The sequence below is a fragment of the Trichoplusia ni genome (genome assembly GCF_003590095.1).
Source record: "Trichoplusia ni isolate ovarian cell line Hi5 chromosome 13 unlocalized genomic scaffold, tn1 tig00002103_group12, whole genome shotgun sequence".
NCBI classification, from domain to species: Eukaryota; Metazoa; Arthropoda; class Insecta; order Lepidoptera; family Noctuidae; genus Trichoplusia; species Trichoplusia ni.
The window spans coordinates 1-21,628 of NW_020799713.1; the positions used below are offsets into that span (position 1 = coordinate 1).

The window sequence follows — 21,628 nt, forward strand, 5'->3', positions numbered from 1 at the left end:
CGTGCACGCCTCCAAAAAGGATCGGCTCCTTCCCATGAAGTAACCCGTGACAGAAAAGAGATAAAAATAATAATTAATTTACAAAAACATTGCTTAGACTCATCGCTATCATATCGCGAAAATCTACTCTAAACAGAGGCCAAGTTTTAGCACTCACTATCAGCGTGCAGTATGAACTGCTCGTGTATGGGGTCCATGTCGTCGGCGGCGCAGGGGAACTGGCCCGCGGGGCGCGGACCGCCGCAGAGCAGAGATGATGGACGCCAGGTCCGCGCGGGTGCCTGCGCAGTCTACAACAAGAAGAGAAGAGAGGAACAATTAAAAATCTCGTTATTCGTCTTTTGTGATTGCTGGCTACGTTCGCCCCGTACAAAAAATGAAGGGGATATAAAATCACGTGTGGCGTCACTTACTAGTACGCTTTTTACTAGCAAGTGACGTTACTAGCCGCCACAACCATAGATTTGGTCATCTTAAGGTGCTTTTAATCTTACTGTTTGATGATGTCATAAAATGAAAAATACGTATTCAACAATTTTGAAAACTGACTTAACAAATTTATATTATGAGATTTAACTTAACTCCTATCTGAGGAATAAATATTGCCGTTTGACATATTTTCTATACAATAGCTGCCAAAACGTCAAACATATTCGTCAGATAAAAAGTTATCTGGCGATTGAAAAATCCTATAGATTTTTTCGTGATATCGTTACTGAAAAAATAGCATAGATGACCATTATCATATTTGGTAAAATAACAATACACAATGAACTAACTGGCTCTAGGCGACTCCCGGACGTTGGTGAGTGTGGCCCGCGCAGTACAGATGTGCAGTTCCTTGGGCCGGTCGCGCTGCTGAGAGACGTGCTCCGGACCTGCTTCCAGCACCACCTGCCCACAGGTGGACATCATTAGATGCGACTAATTTCAAATCGTACTGATATTACAGACGCGAAAGCTTGGATGTATGGATGTTTGGATGTTGGTTCCTCTTTCACGCAATTTTTCGCAATATTCGCAAAATTTTCCTACGCGGGAATCGAACACGCGTCACGTCGCACTCAGTGGGTTTGGCGTGGTGACCTCAACAACTAGACTATCCATGCTAATTCCATGCAGGAATTGATCGCGCCACGCGCAGTGATCTTGGTTTTATCACCTATATTACTCGTCTAACCAGCCAGAATCTTAAAAAGCCCAGTAATAATAATTTTCCACAACGCCATCTAGAGCATCACAAACTAAGCAAAGCTTGTATTATGAGTACTAGACAAGTAATAAACGTACTATATAATATACCAATATAATATGGATAAATAACACCCAGGCCCAAACAAATTATTGTTCTCATCAAAGAAACATTTTGTCCTGGGTGGGAATTGAACCTACGACCTCCGGTACAGCAGCCAGGGTCACTAAAGACTAGCCCAACAGGTCAGTACAACCCACCTTAGGCATGATAGCCTCCATCCTGACATCGATATACGGGGCTTGTGCATTCATCTCCGCCTCAGTAGCCGCGTCCTTGGGCAGCAGGTGCGGCAGGAAGGCGCCCAGCCACACCACGCTGTTCACGTCCATCGACACTCGGACAGGACTCAGCTGGACGAAGAGCTTCGGGGCTGGTACTGCGGAGACAAAGATAGCTTTTGCTAAACGTTTCCCTTCAAGAGCCTTTGTCTTTGTTTTGTAAGTCCTTTTCGAAAATCGGTGTATTACTTCCTAACGTTTCGTAGTCTTTTCACTTATTTAACTGGAAACATTGTTTTCTTTTTCGTTTCTTATGGCAAAAATACATGTCCAATATTATAAAATTATTCACCAGACCGTAAAAAACGTGCTTTTTATATACAGGTAGTCTCTGTAATGTACAGTCTTGCCAGCCGGACTACCGGGGTATCCTTATTATACAAATAAGGGGTACTCCGGTCTTCTATTTAAGCTGCAAAGCAATGAAAATATGTCCTGTAAGGTGATTAAACCCACCCACTTCACCAGTTCACATTCAGCTATTATGTACATTAATTGTCCAAGCTACCACATACCAGGGAAGCAGACATCCCCCGGGTAGTAGAAGTAGGTGAGCTCGGCGTGCAGCAGGCCGGCGTCCCCCGGGAGCGTGGCCTTCTCCGCGCTCACCAGCGGCCGCGGGACCTCGCGCGACTTGGACCCTGTAGATACCTGCGTACAATTTAAACAAGCGGATTTGGTTTTAGACTACATTAATGTGAACATTGATTAGTGTGTACATTGATTTAGAAACATATTCTATCTGAGATTACAATTACAATTTAATCATCAAATTTCTTTTTACCACTCCCGTATTAAGAATTTAATAAACATTCAAGTCACATACCAAAGACACCCAAACTCAAGACAAGCATTCGTGGATCATACGAATGCTTGTCCTCCGGGGGATCGAGACCGCAACATGTCGCGCTTAGTGGAGACCAACCATAACGCGGCTATCCATGCAGTCAATTTATCAGCATAGTCCGACTGTACAGTCCCAACCGGAGTCAACGCAGCTCATGATTAAGTACCCCAGTTATAAATAATTACGAATCCGCCTTACAAAGTATGTTCAACAACCAACTTCAGCTTACCTTATAAACAGTGAAGTCGTCTATCCTAAGTACTAGACACGTAGTCATGAGCTTGCCGAGCTGCTGGAGTATTCTCGTTCTTGTCGGCGATGCTGTGAACAAATTGAAAATAAAATTATGTTTAACGAGTAAGCGATATTTGGAACCAAGTGAAATGGTTGAAATTTGACGACTATTGCAAAACGCGCTTAGTACTCGGTCTTTAGTAATTACGAGAGTTAAATACAGGTGATATTCATCATCATCATCATCATCAGTCAATGTTCGACCATTGCTGGACATAAGCCTCCTCAATTGCACGCCATCGAGATCTATCTTCAATATGTAGTTCATGTTACTTGCTTCTAAAGTAGCTTTTTAAAAGTAAAAGAAGAATCAATAAATAAGTTTAAATAGTACAGCGCCATCTGGTATTTAATGTATGTATTAAATACTCATAAAACACCAGATTTCGCTGCGCTGCTTTATGTCCAACATTTAATATCATATTTTTATAATTTTCATAAGTTTTTTTAAACATTTTTGTTCGCTCTTAAGGTCGTATTGCCAAAATTAGGTTGGTCGTTGAAAAATAAGCCTGTATAGGAGTGGTATTATTTTATTTTATATTTTATTGTAATATAGTATACCTTGTGAGGTAGTAGTGTTAGTGGACGGAGCGTTGGAAGCGCTGTGTGCGGGCGCCGGCTTGTGCTTGATGCCGTTGGAGACCGGCTCGTCCGCCTTGTCGGCCTGGCTCGACTGACGGGATTACAATCAATATTATATGTATTTGTGCTAACACGGTTAACCAATTACGTTAACACAAAATGAGACAAAACTACAGTAGGATTAGACATAGAAAAACACACATTATTGTAACATTAGAGTATAAATGTAAAGGTTCAATTATCAATGAAACGTGTTTTGGGATATCTGCAGTAATATGTTGTGAATTGCTAAATAATCGCGGCAAGTATTTCACATTTTCCATGATTGTGAAAAAGTATCTAGGGATGTTTGACAACTAAAGCATTAACTTGGCAATTTATATATCTTTGGCAGAATGAACACCTATTATTATTATAAAATACAATGAAATTATGCATTTGCTTATAGGTAAATAATTAAAAATGTTCCACATACCTTACTACTTGGCGTGAGCGGCCTCGGATCTAAAGATTCGAGTAGTGTTGTACAAAATGATGTCAGGGCTTGTGAGAGCCACTGGGTGTGAGGCGTTGCTGCTTCCCTGTAATGACGTAATGATCATTAAGCAGGTTTCAATAAACTACACAACTCCAGTAGTGATGATTTACAAATTTAATGAATTGAAAAAGTGAATTACATAGAGGAGCTTTTCCTCAACACAAGGAAAAAAGAAATTGGTAGATTTACTAAACATATAAAAAAATGTAGTTTATTTGAAACAGTAGGTGAACATGATGGGTATAAACTTGATGGTGATTTATGTATGCCTTCACGGCAACAAAAAGCGTTCCTTATGCTGCCTGCCTGCCTACTCTTAATACCAGAATTTAATGAGCCTATGTTTTACGAATAAATATTTTTGATTGTTGAACTAACCTGTATCCCCTCCAATGCCTCCTGTCGTCCGACGCCTTGTGGTAGGGGAACAGGTCCGCCTGCATGCTCACCAGCGTCACTTGTAAGGCGCCGCCGTTTGACAACGCCGGTTTTTCTGATCTGCCCACTGTAAGCAACAGTAAGGTTATATTAATGAAATGTGTCCTGTGTTTAGATTTTGTTTTTATTTACCGGGATTGCGTGCTTGATACAGGTGAGTAGATTGTGGTGTTAATAAAAAATGTAGCCTGAACAAGTTGAACTTTTTTATTGGAGTTGCCACTTTGGTAAGCTAGCTAGCATCAGCTTGTGAGTGACACCATAATCTAATTTGCCTTACCTCCTACCAAAATTCTCGAGCATCAACTCATCTCTGAAATAATTTTCCCACTACCCAACATTGAGAGGTTTCCTTTTCTTCTCAGGGTTCAACCGTCTTTAAGTGAGTCTAAAAAGTGTCAAACACAATTACTAGCTACTCACAGCCAGGATCATCACACAGATGCAGGTCGACCCTCGGCGCGAGGAGGTGATACGAGGTCTCTCGCACGTCGTGCTTGGCGAACATTCGGGCGAGGATGTCGCGCTCGCCCGCCGCTGACCTGCTCGGGATCTGCTCCACGGGTTCCTCGATCTGAACAAGTATGGAAGAGTTGTAACTTTTGTACTGTTATGTGGATAATATTGTTTTAACAATAAAAACGTACAACCGACGACATTCGAAAAAAAAGTATTAGGACAAACTTGATGAAATTTATCTGACCAAATGACAGTTCAACAAAATCGGTTTGTCGTTTTAAGGTTATGAACATAAAACAAAACAATATATGTACTAATTAAGAACTACCTCCTTTTTAAAGTCGCTTGAAAATATCACACCAGCTGTTCACGCGAACTGGGATAGAATGACAAGAATGATGTAGGAAGGGATTTGAGATGCCAGTGTAGGCGATAACTTCGCGTATTGCATTCAGATACTACAGCAAAAACCAAACTTGAGGAACCAATAACATGACAGTGAAAGGACAAGTCTGATTTTAAATACAGGTACAGACATCACCTATTAATTATCTTTTACGAGGATTATACACTGGTTGCTGCAGTCACAGGTTGAGTGTATTGGAGACTAACTTACTGACTAAAACCCACCCATAATCCTTAATTTGCCCTTTAGAGTACCTGTTCCATGGAAACTCTTTCGGACAATCCCGCTACCCAGTACTTTGGGCAACCGTAACCTAACCTCGTAATCCTCGATCCCGTAGCTTAAGTCATCCTGGAGGAAACCTTTTACTTCATTCCCACACGACACATGTTGGGTTCCTGAATCTGCTACTTCAAGGAGGACTACGAATGTCGGTTTCTGGAATCTTTTACTTCAAGGGTCACCCACCTTCCTGAGCGCTTTGACCCTGGTAGCGGCGGCCGTGGCCCGGCGCACCGGCGTGGCGAGTGCGGCCGCGCAGGCCAGCGCCGCGCGCAGCTGCCCGTCCGTCAGCGCCCACGCCAGCGGCTCCGGGCAGATGGCCAGACGGGAACCTATCACCGCGCAGTCTGGTGACAGGAATGGGAATAATAATAAAATATAGTTATATTCCACAGCGAATCTATAACCAAGCATAGCTTGTATTCGTACTAGACAACTGATAAATATACATATTATTTTTTAAAATTTAAAATATTGATAAATTACATCTAGACAGAACAACGGATAGGGTTCATCAAACGGATTGTGGGTTGTGTTTTGTCCTGGGTGGGAATCGAACCCTAAGCCCTGAACACTAACCACTAGACAATATTTTTTTTCATAATGGGCCAGCCAAGTCAGTGAACATTGAGCTACTAAGTTTGGAGCACCACTAGTTTTGAAGAAGCTAAGTTTATTTGATGGCTAATTTTTGACAGAGGTGGGAAAATGTCTAGAACAAAAATCCACGTGCTTACTATGAGAACAAAATGTAATTGGTAATTTTGCTAGCGTTACACTGTCGTATCTAAAAACTGCCAGTTTTTTAGCGAGAAAAAAAAAGTTTGAACAAATTAAAACAACATTTTTAAAACCACTCTTTCTATAGCAGAAGCGAAAATATATTTTTAGGAGTCTTAAACAGGTATTATAGTATAGTAGATTATTTGATGTTCACATACATATAAAACATACCTGACAATCTTTTCTTGATGACGATCCGACAGTGCGTGTTCCCCAGTAACAGTCGTAAAGGCGGTAGGTTGGCGTTGGTGGCGCCCAGTGCTTTGGCCTCTATGCGGGCGCTTTGCCATTCTAACTCCTGTTTTAACAATGAGAATGTTGCAGCAACTGATACATTTCAACCTTAGATAGAGAGAGATGGGTGACTGAAGAGGCATCTATTCTGTAGCGGGTCAAAAACAAATTGAATCATTTTCAATAATGGCTGTCTATTTAGTCAGTATATTAACCAATAGGATTGCATAAAATCTTCACTTCTCTATTTTACATTCAGGTGTAGGACTGGTCTTACCAGGTGCTACAACTGAATGTGAAAATATTACGCCGCAGATAGCCGGAGAGGCTTTCAACCTTTAAAGTATAATACAATTTTAAGCAGACGCTAGCTCGAAAACTGTGACGTAAATGACAGACTTTGAGAAGATCTTACCTTAAATATAAGCAGTTGTCCTGTGTCAGGCGATTTGATTCTAGTCAGTCTTAGGTCTCCCTTGCGGCCCTCTGGCGTTCGGGACTCCACCGTTACTCTTGAGATCTAGCAGATAAGAAATGTATTGAAAAACTCAGGACATTTCCAAAAATACGAATACGAATTACGAATAAAAGGCAAAGATTTAGGTAGGTAACTAGGTATCTTTAGCATATTACAACTGATACAATTTGGAAGCCATATACGAGAATCCTTTATGTAAAAAATATATCTACCTGAACACTGCTGGTGAATGCTTCACAACTAAAGTCTATTTGCACGTGGTTCACAGCCACAGAGATTCCATCTATCACCTAGAGAAAAATAAAATTAAAGATAATTAGACATAGCTTATTTTGATCCATTTCCATCTTTCTCTACTTTGGAAGGACTTTGTAAATGTCGAAGAATAAATTCAAAAGTTGCAAACCAGTTTGCGAGTGGCATTTGACAGATGAATCTAATTAAGCATCGGAGAATGCAGAAAACGTCACTAGATCTGGTTGCTAATACTTGTTATCAGAATTCTAGTGGCTTAACCTTTTTCAAGCCTTATCTGGCCGCCGAGGGATCATATACCATGATCGTAAGTACGGACCAACGGCGAATTATTAAATTATGCAGCGGTTTACTCACGCGTATTTATCGGGAGTGCCCGACTAGACTCGCGACCCCGCCGCGTCAGCTCATGATTAAGGTGGTCCGCAACTATTCGGGCACTCCCGATAAATACGTGAATAAATACCGTGGCATCATTTAATAATGAATGAGTCTCACGATAGTTACCTTGTGTATATAGCTGTACTTCCCCGGCGCTGGTATCGCCCCGGCGGCGCTGGGGTTCATGACCCTCGGCTCCTGGCACACCTCCAAGGCTATGTGCACCTCGTCCAGGTTCTAGAAACAAAACACAACGAGCATTAAAAAGAGGTTGATCATCATCAGCCCATCTCAGTACACTGCTGGACTTAGGACTGTTTCAAGGCACGTCATGGGAGGTGAACAAGAGGTTCATGGTCACCAAATTATGGAAATAAGGCTGCCTATCCAGTGAAGCGGAGAGGGACTATGGAGTGGAATAAAGGAGGAATATTCACTAGGAGCATTGCATAAAACCTTCGCTTCTCTTCAGTCATCCATCCCTGTAAATGTACATATTTCTCCTTTTCTCCGCTTCAATGGATTGACAACTGAAGAGAGTAGTTTCTGAATTGATATCTAAAAGAAAGACTTGACATGAAAATCTCTTTTTTTTGTTTAAGATCCGTTCATTGGCATAGCAATTAAGATGATTAAATGTGGAAATTTGTTTGCATAGCAAACTCGTTCGGTGTGTAAATTACGTCAAAATATGCCAAAAATTTTCCTTATTGGTACAAGGTTAAAGGCTGGCGATGCGATAGTTTTCTATCAGTGAAAAAATGATAAATAAATCAATGAGACCATCATGGAGGACATGTGTACTGCCTTGTAAGTTTGTATTGTAATAAGGTAGCCATTTTGGCAAAAACAGTTTATTGACAAAACTGAGCACAAGGAAAGTGAGATGCATATTTTGTTACTCTCAGTGCTTATTACTAAAACTTAGCTTGACATGTTCTTAAATGTATATCCGTCCCGTTTTTAAAGGACTTCAAAATTGAGGTTCTCAATTCATCAATATTCTTTGCTTTTTTTTTTAACTCTGAAGTTCGTAGTGGAACGCGAAAGGTAGCCATTTTGCGAACCGATTTTGCTCATTATTATTTGGCTCAGTAGTTCTTAATTGACGTCGGTTGTTAGTTTTTTGTTGTTAAATTATTATAACAAAATTACAAAGAAACCACTAGACTAACAATATCTTAAAACAAACATTACAGAATGACATACATTTTAATAGCAGCAAACTCATTTTCGCGACATACCTTACTATCAATCAAATTACCATAGAAAAATACAAAATAACGTCTTAAAACAAATGCGAATGTTTTACATAAACGTATAATCATAGTACTACGAACAGCACCTTGTTAACAGTATGATAAAAACCGACATCGTCGTAAGATCAAGGTAACGTGGCCAGCCAAGCGGAGCCAATGCATTATTCATTCCGTATTTGGGTTCCTTCGATGAAAACTTTCCTTGTTTTTCTTTTTAATGGATAGATTGAATGGCTGTCCTTTTTTATTTGGTTACCATCGATCATCGATCTGTTTGTTGTCACAGGGGGCCTATGCCTAGTTATCTTCACCGTATCCGGCGACGGCGATCCAGAATAATTGTCTTTTTTATCTTAAAAGAACGGCTCCCGCGGTATGGATTTTAATCCTTGTGTCGCGAGTTTCACAAGCATGCAAATCACGTGAACAACAACACCCAGACTCAGAACAAGCATTTGTGGATCACATAAATGCTTGTTCTAAGCGGGGATCGAACTCGCGACACGACGCGCACCGTAGGTTTGGCGTGACGTCAACCACACGGCTATCCGTGCAGCCCTCTGATGACTAGCACAACCAAATTTGGTCTTGAATACAAGGTCTCATCGCGAAGAGAAGAGCTGATGATCATCATCATACATTTACATTTAGGTAGGTTCTAAGCAGTCGTTTCTTGTCCATGTCTTTAAGCATTTGTAGAAAGGGGACGCCGGTATACAGCCTACAGTGTGGACTGTGCGCTTCGACAACTGTTTTTGTAAATTCGTTCATCGTGGAGGAAAAAGCGATCAATTGTTGATTGAAGCTCTCGTACGCCTTTAAAAGCCCGCTTAGTGAAGAACGTGTCAGGAAAAAAATGATAATACTTGTGCTTTGTATAAGATTTGACCAACTATGCAATGCGTGCGAAAAGGATATGCAACACATAGAAACAATAACACATTGATTTGTGAGGTGGATGCTATATTATTTGTTCTATACGCCATTTCGTTCAACAATAAAAACGCTACGACTTTATAGACTACTAATAAGCTACGCCTAGACATTTTATATGTTAGACACGAGTTACATTTAAATATAAAAATTGATACAATGCAACTAATAAGACGTCGTGGTCGCCAATCTTGAAATAAAACGTACAAACACAAAGAAAGCTGCATTCAGTGGCCGTCAATAAGATGGTTAAAGAATATGCTTGATTGCAACTGTATGCAAAATAAAAACTGATTTTTCGCAAACGCAACAAATAAACATTTACTGTATTTCACAGCTTGGAACTTACTCAGTAGTGTTGTCTTGAAAAAAAACAATATATTTTTCTGGCCTTTAATGGGGCCCGGAACATAGAAACGTTGAAGCATTTGGGGGAAGCCTTTGCTTGGCAGTGGGACACAGCGGGCTAGATAAAGAAAATATGTTTCTATAAATTTTTTCACAGTGCTGGAAACTAGAACCAGTGTGATATCATGGCCTTATCTACCATTCACGACGCATCTTCTACATTTGATTTTTAATGATACTGAACCCAAAACAATTTCGTACACAAATATCAGCATTGAACATTATCATGCAACATAGCGTTACCTATTAGGTATTGTTTATGAATTGGCATTGACACGTATTGAATACATACATCTTCGCATATCACGGAAGGGATAAGCACAATACGTGCTATATCTCAACATTAGATGCCTTGTTTAGTTTTTTACTATTTTCGAATATATCTTGCCGAAAACATCACAACAACAACTCATCATTGGCCTAGTCTTTTCCCAACTATGTTGGGGTCGGCTACCAGTCCAACCGGTTTCAGCTAAGTACCAGTGTTTTACAAGGACCGACCTCCTCAACCCAGTTACCTGGGAAACACGATACTCCTTGGTTAGACTGGCTGTCAGACTTTTTCAAGCTTCTGACTACCTGTAACGACTGTCAAAGATGTAGGAATAACAGCCGGGACCCACAATTTAACGTGCCTTCCGAAACACGGAGGAACTCGTTATGACAAAGATGGTCACCCATCTACGGACCAACCGCGTCAAGCATAGCTTAACCTGTGATCGAATCACTTATGCGGTTATAGCTTAGCCACGAGCTCCTCAACATCACAACAACAACTATTAAAATTAAATTTGGTTCCAGAATCTACAAAGCTCTTACCATGAGCACTTGAAATTTTGGAAGCGAGACGACACATAGCTCTGTCTCGCTTCCACATACACAATAATAATACCTAAACAGCTCTTACAGACACTAGTTATATTGCAAAAAGTATATTTCTATTGTTGTCGCCAAATCCAAGGTTTTTCCGAATTTCCTACAATACCTATCCATTCCTAGTACATACCATTGTTATTATTTTATCATGTATGTGGATGTGAAAACAATTGTTTCGAAATTGATTCATTTGAATATTATTATCGACATTACTATAATAACGACAGTTTTTATCTATAATAGTTGATATAGATAAAAGTTCATTGCTCAATTACATTATGAATTGAATCTAAAGTGTTTGTAGCGTTTACATAATGTTAGACATAGTTGTTACTTAAATACTTCAGTTTCTTTGTTATTTTTAGCCTAAAATATCTCATTGCTGGGTAAGATAGAAAGATATGTAAAGGGGGCCTGTTTTTCATCGTTTTCTACTTACTTGCGATAAAGCAAAAAAACCTTAATCTTTTCTTAATCGAAGGTTTTTTGGGAAACAGAATGTTAAGACATTCAAATACAGGATCCTTAATTAGGGATGTAATAATCACTTAAGTGGAGAAGGTGAATAGACAAAGTAAAGGACACCCGATGACCTTAAAAGGGTAGCTATCACAGACCCGACGCCAAATTCGGATGATCAGGCGTAGCGGCGCAACTTGGGGTGGCTTTTGTCCATCAGTGAACCAAGATAGGCTGAGTATAGAAATTACTCAAAGCCCTCAAACTAATACTGACAATTGGACATCATGGAATCTTTCGGCACAGATTTTGACACAAATTAGTAATAGAAAAATAACATCTATCGTTACTTATAAATTACAAATTAGCAGAGCCGCAAGCTAAACTTTTTTGCAATCCATTGAAATCCTAACTATGAGAATCTCTATCAGTAAAATCAAATCGTCGTCTACAAGATTGTAAACATATCACCAGATTATCCGCGCGCATAATACATAGAGTTCGTCGCCGTTAACCGGGTTAACTTAATTAGAACGAAGGTACGCACATTGAGAACAGATTAGCATCTTACATCTAAGTAAATAATATGAACAGACATTTGAAACCAGTTTCATTTAGGTATGTTTTGGTAGTTGATAAAAGTACTGGATTGAAATGACGAAGTAGGGTAATTGACTATAAAAATCTAAATAGTCCGTTAGACTGGTTTCCCAAAAATATTGAATAGGTACGTATTTTTCTTTTTATCACATCTTGAAAAAGTTATAAAGATTAAAAGCACTGAAGATTATGAATTGTATGGTACTGGGAGCTAGTGACATCACTTGCTAGTAAAAAGTTTACTGGTAAGTGACGTCACGCGAGATTTAATAGAGACTGACAGATATTTTTTGTTAAATACCCTATTGGTCACGTACGGAGAGTAGGGGAATATACGAGAAAGCCCATTAGTATGGGTCTACAAGAGACGAAGGTTAAAGGGTCAAGGTAGACATGAAGTGGTGAACTGGACTTTAATTAGGAGTAGCATGTATTTATTAGACAAAGTTAAATATCTGAAAAGAAGAGGAAGCTATTGATCGTAATAGGTAGATTAGGATACAATTTTGTAATAATTTTTCCTATGCCCTTCAGTTATACATTCGTAATACAATTACGTGTTTTAATCAGGCTCCCAGTTGAAATGTAAAAAGATAAACACGGCTGTGTATAAAGCGAGTAAAAATCTGAGAACACTTTTTTGTTAGTGAGAAAGTCCACGAAGATTTCCCAAGAGAAACAAGATTTGAAATCAAAATCTTTTGAGACGATTTTTTGTAGCTCATCTAAACCTTGCAAACCATCGGGTAACATCAGCAATAAATAATTAACCAATAATACAAATGTTATGAATGACGCTTAATTTGTCATTTGACAATGGATAGATTAGTCATCGATTCCTAAAACCAGATTAGACCTGCATAATATTGCAATCCCAATAGTATAATTAGCATAATATTATATCAACGTGACATAATAATTTATACGTGCAATGTTTGTTTAATTAATTATTATTGTTTTGTATTATAATTATTATTTATGTGAACAGTGTCATACATATGTAGAATGATTCTATTTGATTTAATAATATTGTCAACGTTAGCTTAAGTTAACTTTTTAAGCATTTTCCACTGGCGACGATGAAAGTCGGTACGAGACGAAAAACTGAATTGAAATTGGATAACCTGTTTAAGTGCTACGGTGCCACAGACAGGCATACAGACGCACACCTCTTTTCGCGTCGAGGCTTAAAAATACCAACGTAAATCTCTACACCTCCCAAAAAGTTCATTAACTGGTGTATACGAAACACAAATATACGATAATAGAGAATGGATTACGACAATCCGACAAATCCCAGTTGAAAGGAATTAATCCTTGTTAGCCGAACACGTGGATTTCTCTTTCATTTTTAATTATATTAATTGAATGGAGCTTTTATCAAAGGTATTACGGAGATAGGGAAAGAACTCGTTTGTATTTTTATCTGCAAACGAGGGATTAAATCGTTTTGGATGAATGGTTTGCTAGTGAATGATTATTGAAATTTTATTGGACAGGTTTTTCTTTTATTTGTGACATCCTATCTAAAAATCTTAACGGTACCTTTTCAGTTATAAAACGACGAGAAAACTTTCCTAATTGTTTTTAGTATGCATTACGTTCGTAAACAAGTCTATAGTCAGCCCTTTAATTGAAGGGAATTCTATTCATTCAACAGAAAAGTTGGCAAAAACTCGAAACCTGTAGAAGAGCTGTTAGAAGCCTCAAAAAACCAAGTTTTTCTCACCATAGAAATACTATAAACAAGTTCTGACTGTAGATATAAACAAAAGAAACATTTATTTTAAATTGTTGACCGCAAACATACAATCACGATGGTAAAGGTTTCTAGCTTCGACTTTACAAAGAACGATGGCAAAATTACGAATAACAGTACAGTTTGGTCTACACTCAAATACTCCCTAACTTCACCGTGACATTCGCGAGCTATGAGATCATGACAGCAGTGTCACTGGGAGACATTCCAGACAAACATGAATCACACACATACAACTACGACAAACGGTCTGCATATTACGTCAAGATAAGATCGCTATACATAACTGCACGGACGGTAGCATTCGTAAGTGGTAAAATGAAATGACATGCAATAAATGTAACAATGAAAAGCCTAATACGAAATGTTATTCTTCGGGATATTTGTTGGAAATATATAGAGCTTGATATACGCAATATCTATAAAAAAGCGGTTCGCAATTGCCAGCCATTTAAGCAAATAAAGGTATCGTGCCACATTTTTTTAACAACAAAAACATGGAAACTTTTTCAAATAAAATCTACTGAAAAAGATTGATGATATTCTTATGGGACCAAATGAACAGCTATTTAACGTTAAATAGAAATGAAATCAACAAAATCGATTCATACTATCCCAAAATTCTGAGGCAAAAATAAAAAAGAACAAAATACAAACGAATTAATAAACTCCTTTCCTTTGAAATCGGTTGTAAATATGTGCCTGAAATTGAGTCAAATCGGGCTATAGCGGTCAAAACCAAAACTCGGTCGGTTAAGTAAATAATGATTAAATTAAACCAATCTCCGTATACCGTGTAATCTATACGCCGGGGATTATAAGTGATTACATTTGTTGAATTAGTTATAGCGTGTTTAATAACACTAATGGTAACAAATTTACACGTGTCGATTTAATCTTTGTGTAGGATGTTGATGGCCAGATAAGGATTTTATAATTTTTAGGTAGGTATATGGTCTTTTTTAATTCAGAATAGTTGATACTCGAGGAGGATAATGAGATATCGATATAATAAGTTTCATTTTCGATCTGGATGAGCTTAAAATGAAATTGGGATCAGGATAAGGAAGCACACAGTGTAGGATGGGAAAGACGATGATGATCTTTAATTCTGACATGCGTATAATTTGGAAAGTAATGATTAATATCGAAAGCAAGAAAATCTTCAACAGTAGAATAGTTTTAACAACAAAAATATACAGCCGTCTTCTGAAGTAAAGTAACTGAGCCAAACTTGATGAATTTTTTATAGGATTAAATGACTTCTATTTAAGGTTAAATGAAAAAGAATCAACAAAATTGTTTTATGCAGTCCGAAGTTCTAGGGCAAGGTAAAAAAATATAGGTAGACGACTTGAGAACCTCCCCCTTTTTTGTTGAAAATAGATCATCATCGGTCGGTATAGATAGACTATAGACGGGGAATTCCTTCAAAAATAACAATAAGTTCTATTTAAAAATGCAATTGGTTAGAGACCTTATACGAAACACATATACACTTATACTAATGTCTGCATATTTACTGAATTGTGTGGAGGACATTGATACCTGTTTGTAAATGCAATGATTGGAGTAAATACTGTAGGGAGACATTGAGATGCATAGTTAAGTAAATCACGAGGATGATGATCAAAACAAAGTTTGATATGGACTGGATGGAATTTTGGACAAGTTGCCCAGGGTATTCAGTCCTGGGTAATAAGCATTTTACTTTGGTTAGAGTTGAGATGTACTTATGGGAAGGTGTGACCTAATTTCGCTAACCAAAACAATCCCTTGATAAGCATTAATTCCGTCTTATGTACCACAATTGTACGTGAAAGTTTAAATAAATAAATAAACGTTCAATCAACTGATATCTGTCTATGTTTATATCAAATCCGATCGATACCAATACACTATCAACGTTATTTAGCTTAATTAGTCATATTTTTATAGATAAGAAGATAAGCGATATTTGTATGAATGTGTAAGTTTATCATAGAAACAATAACAACGTTTGATTCTATGAAGCACATACCTCAAGAATCTTTTCCACCCTAAGGCTACGTTTTCAACCTTACGTGGAGGGTTGGCAAGGGATGTGTTTAAGAATCAGCGAAACCCCTTCGTTTACCAGACAAGTCATAAAATTCTTCCAAAGTAGTGAATGTGTTGAAGCGAAATGGTTCTTTAAAAAAATCTCCGCAGCGCCAAAGGAAAAGGCATCCCAAGGTTATAAGATGCATGGTGGACAAATATTTTTTTTTTTTAATCCACCAAAAGAACTTTTGGACGTAAGAAGACCACTTTTACCAGGCTTCTTTAGGGTACGAAACTATATCATTTCTATCTCCTACTTAATTCTCCCGTATACAGCAAATTCGTATAGGAAGGATAAGATTTTTGTTAAAAGGTCATCTTTAGCTTAGCTAGTTAGGTTTCCTACATCGGTTACCAATTAAAATATACCAAAACATACTTCACAAATCAATTACATTAGAACTTCAATAATTGACAACTGATACAATATACAGGGGGCATGAGTGCTCGATTAAAAGTTACGGAGCGACGGTAACCAACGTAATTGGCTTAGTTCGCCCTTAATAAGGACACAATATGATGGTGAGTGCCAAGTTGTCAATACGTTGTGTCGGAGCTAAACCGCAAGTTTATGTTGAGGTTTTGTTTTTCTGGGCCATTCAGGATCCACAAATGTGAACAGCTTTACTGTAACACCGTCAACACATTGTTGAATGCGAATAAATGATATGAATATAAGGTAACACGTTTTTTGATGGATGACATGCATAGCTTAGTTGTGTACTGGGTCATACAGGTTTAAGACCAAAATTATTATATTACTTTGCGGTATTGGCTCCACTAAGGGATATAAGTTGTCTTTCTGAAATGTTTAAACCATTACCGAAAGTGAGGAAGTATGCTGATCATGAAGTACTTGTTCGTCGTCTATATAGAAAGATTATTTTTGCCGGAGGTGGTACATGAACAGGTATATATTATGCAAAACTTTACATAACCCACTTAACAGTGAACAGTGAGCGAATCAGGGAGCTGTCCAATGTAATTTCGACACAAGACAAACGCTTATTAAAGTCCTAATTTGACTCGATTACTTTTGAATTAGGTACATCCTCTCTGAACTTGTACGGAATACTTTGTAAATAGCCAAAGCAGTCCTTAATTATTGAACAATGTTTCAAAAACGTTTGTCTTTTTGACCGATAGTTCTTTAGACTATCGAGTGCAAATACACAATCATTACTTAGTGGCGTGATGGATATATACCCATCGAATATGGAGTCATGTAATTAGTGAACAATAATTAACACTTGCCTGACACGCTCCGAGCATGCATTGCGGTAGTTAGAGTATTGTTATTGTTACTAGTAATAATTTAAATAGACATAACTACGTATGAAATAAAGTTATCGTAGCATTTTTTTAAACGACTTTTGTACTAAGTAGTTTAATCGTTTTATCGCGGAGGGTTTCACAAACATTCAAGTCACATGCACAAAGACACCTACAGACTCGGGACAAGCATTCGTGGATCGCACTGTCCTACGCGGACATCAAACCCGCAACACGACGCGCACCTTGGATTTGGCGTAGTGACCTCAACCACTCGCGCCTAGCCGTGCAGTCTATTTTTGTTTATGGTAACGTTCATGAGGATGTACTTTAATAATGCCACGGTTTACTCAAGCGTATTTATCGGGATGGTCCGACTAGTTGCGGACCTAACTGGAGTCTGTCGATTTAAGCTATTTGGGGATCAATTTTCGATACCAGTCTAGGAATATCCGAGAGCTTGTTTTTTGTAGATACGAATTTAAAAAACGATCGATAAGGTAAACTTCAAGAGAAATTGCCTTTGGATAGGAAATAGTGCTTCCGCAGAAAGAGTATAATTATTAAAACTACGTTTTACGTAGGCAAGTGATGGCTGAGACTGCCTGAGACAAATCGATTAACTGTGGAAATGAAAGTGACTGTAAGACGTGGCTGTTGGGGATTTCGATTCGACTAGGTGTAGTAAAAAATCTATTAATTCGTTAGTTAGATATATTGAAAAGAAAAGACAGGCGAGTCGGGCAATTTGTTTCCCTGTCAATACCTGCCTTGTCGCTATATCTAAGTAGTTTTTTTTTATTTCGACAAAACAAATAGGTCTAAGAGTTGTCACTAATCTGCAATGCTTTTTATCAACAGTCAGTCTGGACTAGACTGGAGTTGAATGTGAAGAGACCGTAGCCCAGCAGTGAGACAAAGTTGAAATAAATAACTATCAGTCGCATTATGAATTATATAAATACTTTACAAATAGGCAAGAAAGAAACAAAATTTCCAAAAAAAGCATTTGTCACCCACCAAAATAATGACCGTGAAACCGTTATTTTACCTCGATTTTTAATTTTTGTATTCGTTGCTATAAAGGCGGCAGAAATACGTCATTAGACGGGCGGACAGATATATGACGGAATAGGTTTACATTTATTCCGGTTATCCCAAAGATATACCCCCTTAAAAGGGGGGTAAATTAGGAAGAGTACTCACCAGCACAATAGGCACTGTCTTGAGCTTGGTCCATTGTATCCTGAAGGAGGCCCGGTTGCATTTAGCAGAGGTGAGCTTCAACCATCCAGGTAGCTCTAGGAGGTCTGTCAGCAACTCCTCGTCCAAGGTCAAGTCTTGCAGCTCACCGGACCCTCGCAGCGCTGAGAGGGAGATCTGTTCTGGTGACAGATTCTTTGTGAACCTGGAGAAGGGAGTTTTTTTTAGATGAATTAAGGAACATTATGTGGCAATGCTGAGAATGAGGTGGATCACGTGAAACGTTTGTGGACGATATCTTTTGGAACATTTATCAAAACCAGCTTCTTACAACTATTAACATCACAAAGAACTCACGTTATTAAAATTTAATTTAAAAAGAGTGTCAAAAAGTAGGTTTAGATACCTAGATTATTCACTAAGATTCGACATTGAGAAAAGAAACTTGAGTACAAATAGAACAGTCCCTATTCATACCCTACAGTACATAAAAGTTGAACCAAAGCAGAACTTTAGTTTATTTATGAATAATTCATTATTAATGCTTCATCTTCCATGTTTTATTATTCATGCAGTTCATAATGAAAACTGAATATCAAGTGAACCACAACAAATAAGCTGTCAGTGTTACGATATTATAAGGGTAGTTACAAAGGACCATGGTCGATAAAGATAAGATAGCAATCCACTCGTCAATCTAGTGGCGGAACCTTGTTCTACGATTGACGCCGATGGTGGATTTTAGTTAATTTCGGGTGCATGATAGCTGAATGGTCACCACGCCAAATCTACCCCGGGACGTGTCGCAGGTTCGTTCACCAAGCAGGACAAGCATTTGAGTGACGATTGCTTGTTCTTAGTCTGGGTGTTTTGTTAATGAGATTAGATTTTTTCTGACGAGCGGCAGAAGAATTACAATCCATATTGTGGGATTTTTTTATGTTAATTATTTTAACGACTTTTGTCAATAGGGAGTGAGAAAGGACAAGAATTCCGTTTAAATTGTTTGCATACTACAGACTTCAATGATAATGCAGTTTTTTTGGCAGAATTCTGGATCAACACAATTTAAATTGCCATTAATATGATAAGAAGAAGAATGACACACATTCAACATTCCAAAAATAAACAGGGTGACTGATAAGTTTCAAAGTTAAAGTTCTACAACAAATTATCACATAATGTTATTTACAAGTTGTGTTAAAATTGAACAATATTTGTTAGTGTCTCAAACAAATTAGGCCTTATCTCTTTGAGCTGTTATCACTTTTAGAAAGTACCATGCATATTTAGTTGGTATTGCTATCACTGTATTCAGCACGGTCATTTGTTTAACTACCAAATACTAAATAAGATTTTTTTAACGGGTGTTACAAAAATCAATCAATCAATCAATGATGATTGAATCAATCAGATGAATCAATCAATACATGTTAAAAAACTGAAATATTTTTAAATATCCGTTAAAAAAACTGTTTTTTTTGCAAAGAATAGTTTGTAGTTCAACCAATGACCAAAGAGATGAAAACTTAGATAAAGTATTTGTGTTCCCCACAAGGGGGTTGAGCAAATATGGAATAAATATAGAAAAAAAATCAGTGTGGAATGACACAGATAAAGGTAAAAACCAAAACCCATGACTGGATGAAAGCAACTAATGTGTTTAACATTTAGATCTCAATTTTCCGTCTATTTTGTTTTTTTTTTTTTGTATCATACCAAGCTCGCAGACATAAAAAAAGAACTGTTTTGGGGTAAGAACTGCAAATGAGACTCTGTGTGTTAATGAAACTCTGCAAATCCAATAATTACTTTAAATGACCGTTTATACAAGAGTATGCAAGAAAAATCTAGTATTACGCTTACATCATAACTTTAATAAAATTGAGTCATAAATTTTTGTGGTAAAATTCCAAGAAAACATTTCACAGTACATCATATTCCATGCTAAATAAAGCTGGCAAATGCGTTTATTAAATATGTAAAACAAGTTTTTTTCAAGCCATTGTATTTTGATTCAGGGCAACAATTTTAAAACCACAACTAAATAATTAAACTAAAGTTAAGTGCAACATATTTAAATTAATATCAACTTCAACCTCTCTTTTTAAAGGTTGTGTTTGAGATTTAACAAATATAGCTTATATACATGACTCATTAAACAAATCAATAAATATTTAACAAATCTCATAATACAACATATTATGTTGTATGTAGTATGCATACTTGAGTTGTGTGCCTATAAGTTACAACATTGGTCTCAGACAATAAAGGGAATTCCCAAGAAACAGATTTCAAGGAAAAAATAAGACAGCAAAAAATCACTTGTTTCTTATACAATGTCTCATTTACAACTTGTAAAAGATGCATAATATTAAAATAAATTTTATTAGCACAGCAGTGACAGTAAAACATGCTTGTAACTCAAACCAAGTGGCCAAATGTTTGAAGTAGATAATCGTCACTGGTTAAAGAGAACGAATTTCATTTTATGACCGAAAAATAATTGCATTAAATAAAATAAAGAAATATATTGGCTGAACTATGTAATATTGTTAAATAAACTGCATTATTGAAAAAAAGGTATATACAAATATTGCAAGTCTGTATTAATAGCAGAATGAGCCAATAAAATAGTTCTATCTGTGTTCACTATCTCAAGATTTGCACAAAACATAGTTCTAATAGTCTATAGGTATGATAACAATACATAAATAACTCAAACAAAGACCAGCATGTGTGCCAAATTAATTGCGATTGTTAGCTACCTCTTTCAACAACAACAAGTAAACCCAATCTATGTTGAACTATATGCATGTAAAGCCTAATTACAAAAAAATAATTAAATTAATAACGAAATTTAATAATCTATAGAACGTATACAATAAAATCAAAGGATGTACGCACCTCGATAGATGTTTAAGTAATTGGTTCTTTATTATAGTCACCATTTTTAATGATAAATTTGTTAAAATCTAACTAAATAACACGGAATTTATCAAAAAATCATTATCGCACACACGAATTCTCATATCCAAAGGTACTTTTCATGTGAACGAGTGACCTGAGGAGTGAATGAGTTGCATGAAACGTCAACATCGACCGATACTGAGATGATATTCTCGACATCATTACATTATGGTTACATTTTCTATTCTTTGAATTTTGGGATTTTATATTGAAATAATGCGTCTTATTCGTGTTTATGAGAATAAAAGCAATTGCACCAGCAGCATATTAACCGCTATATTTTTTTGCGTAAAT

General features: G+C 37.3%; 1 protein-coding gene across 1 annotated transcript; it reads right to left on the reverse strand.

Moving 5' to 3' along the window:
- Nucleotides 1–7: 7 nt before the first annotated feature.
- Nucleotides 8–21,448, reverse strand: LOC113506393 (UHRF1-binding protein 1-like). Its single transcript, XM_026889242.1, is given in 17 exon segments — nucleotides 8–231; nucleotides 233–290; nucleotides 780–894; nucleotides 1,453–1,631; nucleotides 2,049–2,184; nucleotides 2,610–2,701; nucleotides 3,239–3,350; nucleotides 3,735–3,840; nucleotides 4,176–4,302; nucleotides 4,659–4,809; nucleotides 5,569–5,729; nucleotides 6,337–6,463; nucleotides 6,815–6,919; nucleotides 7,090–7,167; nucleotides 7,640–7,750; nucleotides 18,368–18,569; nucleotides 21,272–21,448. Coding segments are annotated over 17 exon segments (1,989 nt in total). The 5' UTR covers nucleotides 21,316–21,448; the 3' UTR covers nucleotides 8–146.
- Between the last annotated feature and the right edge of the window lie 180 nt (nucleotides 21,449–21,628).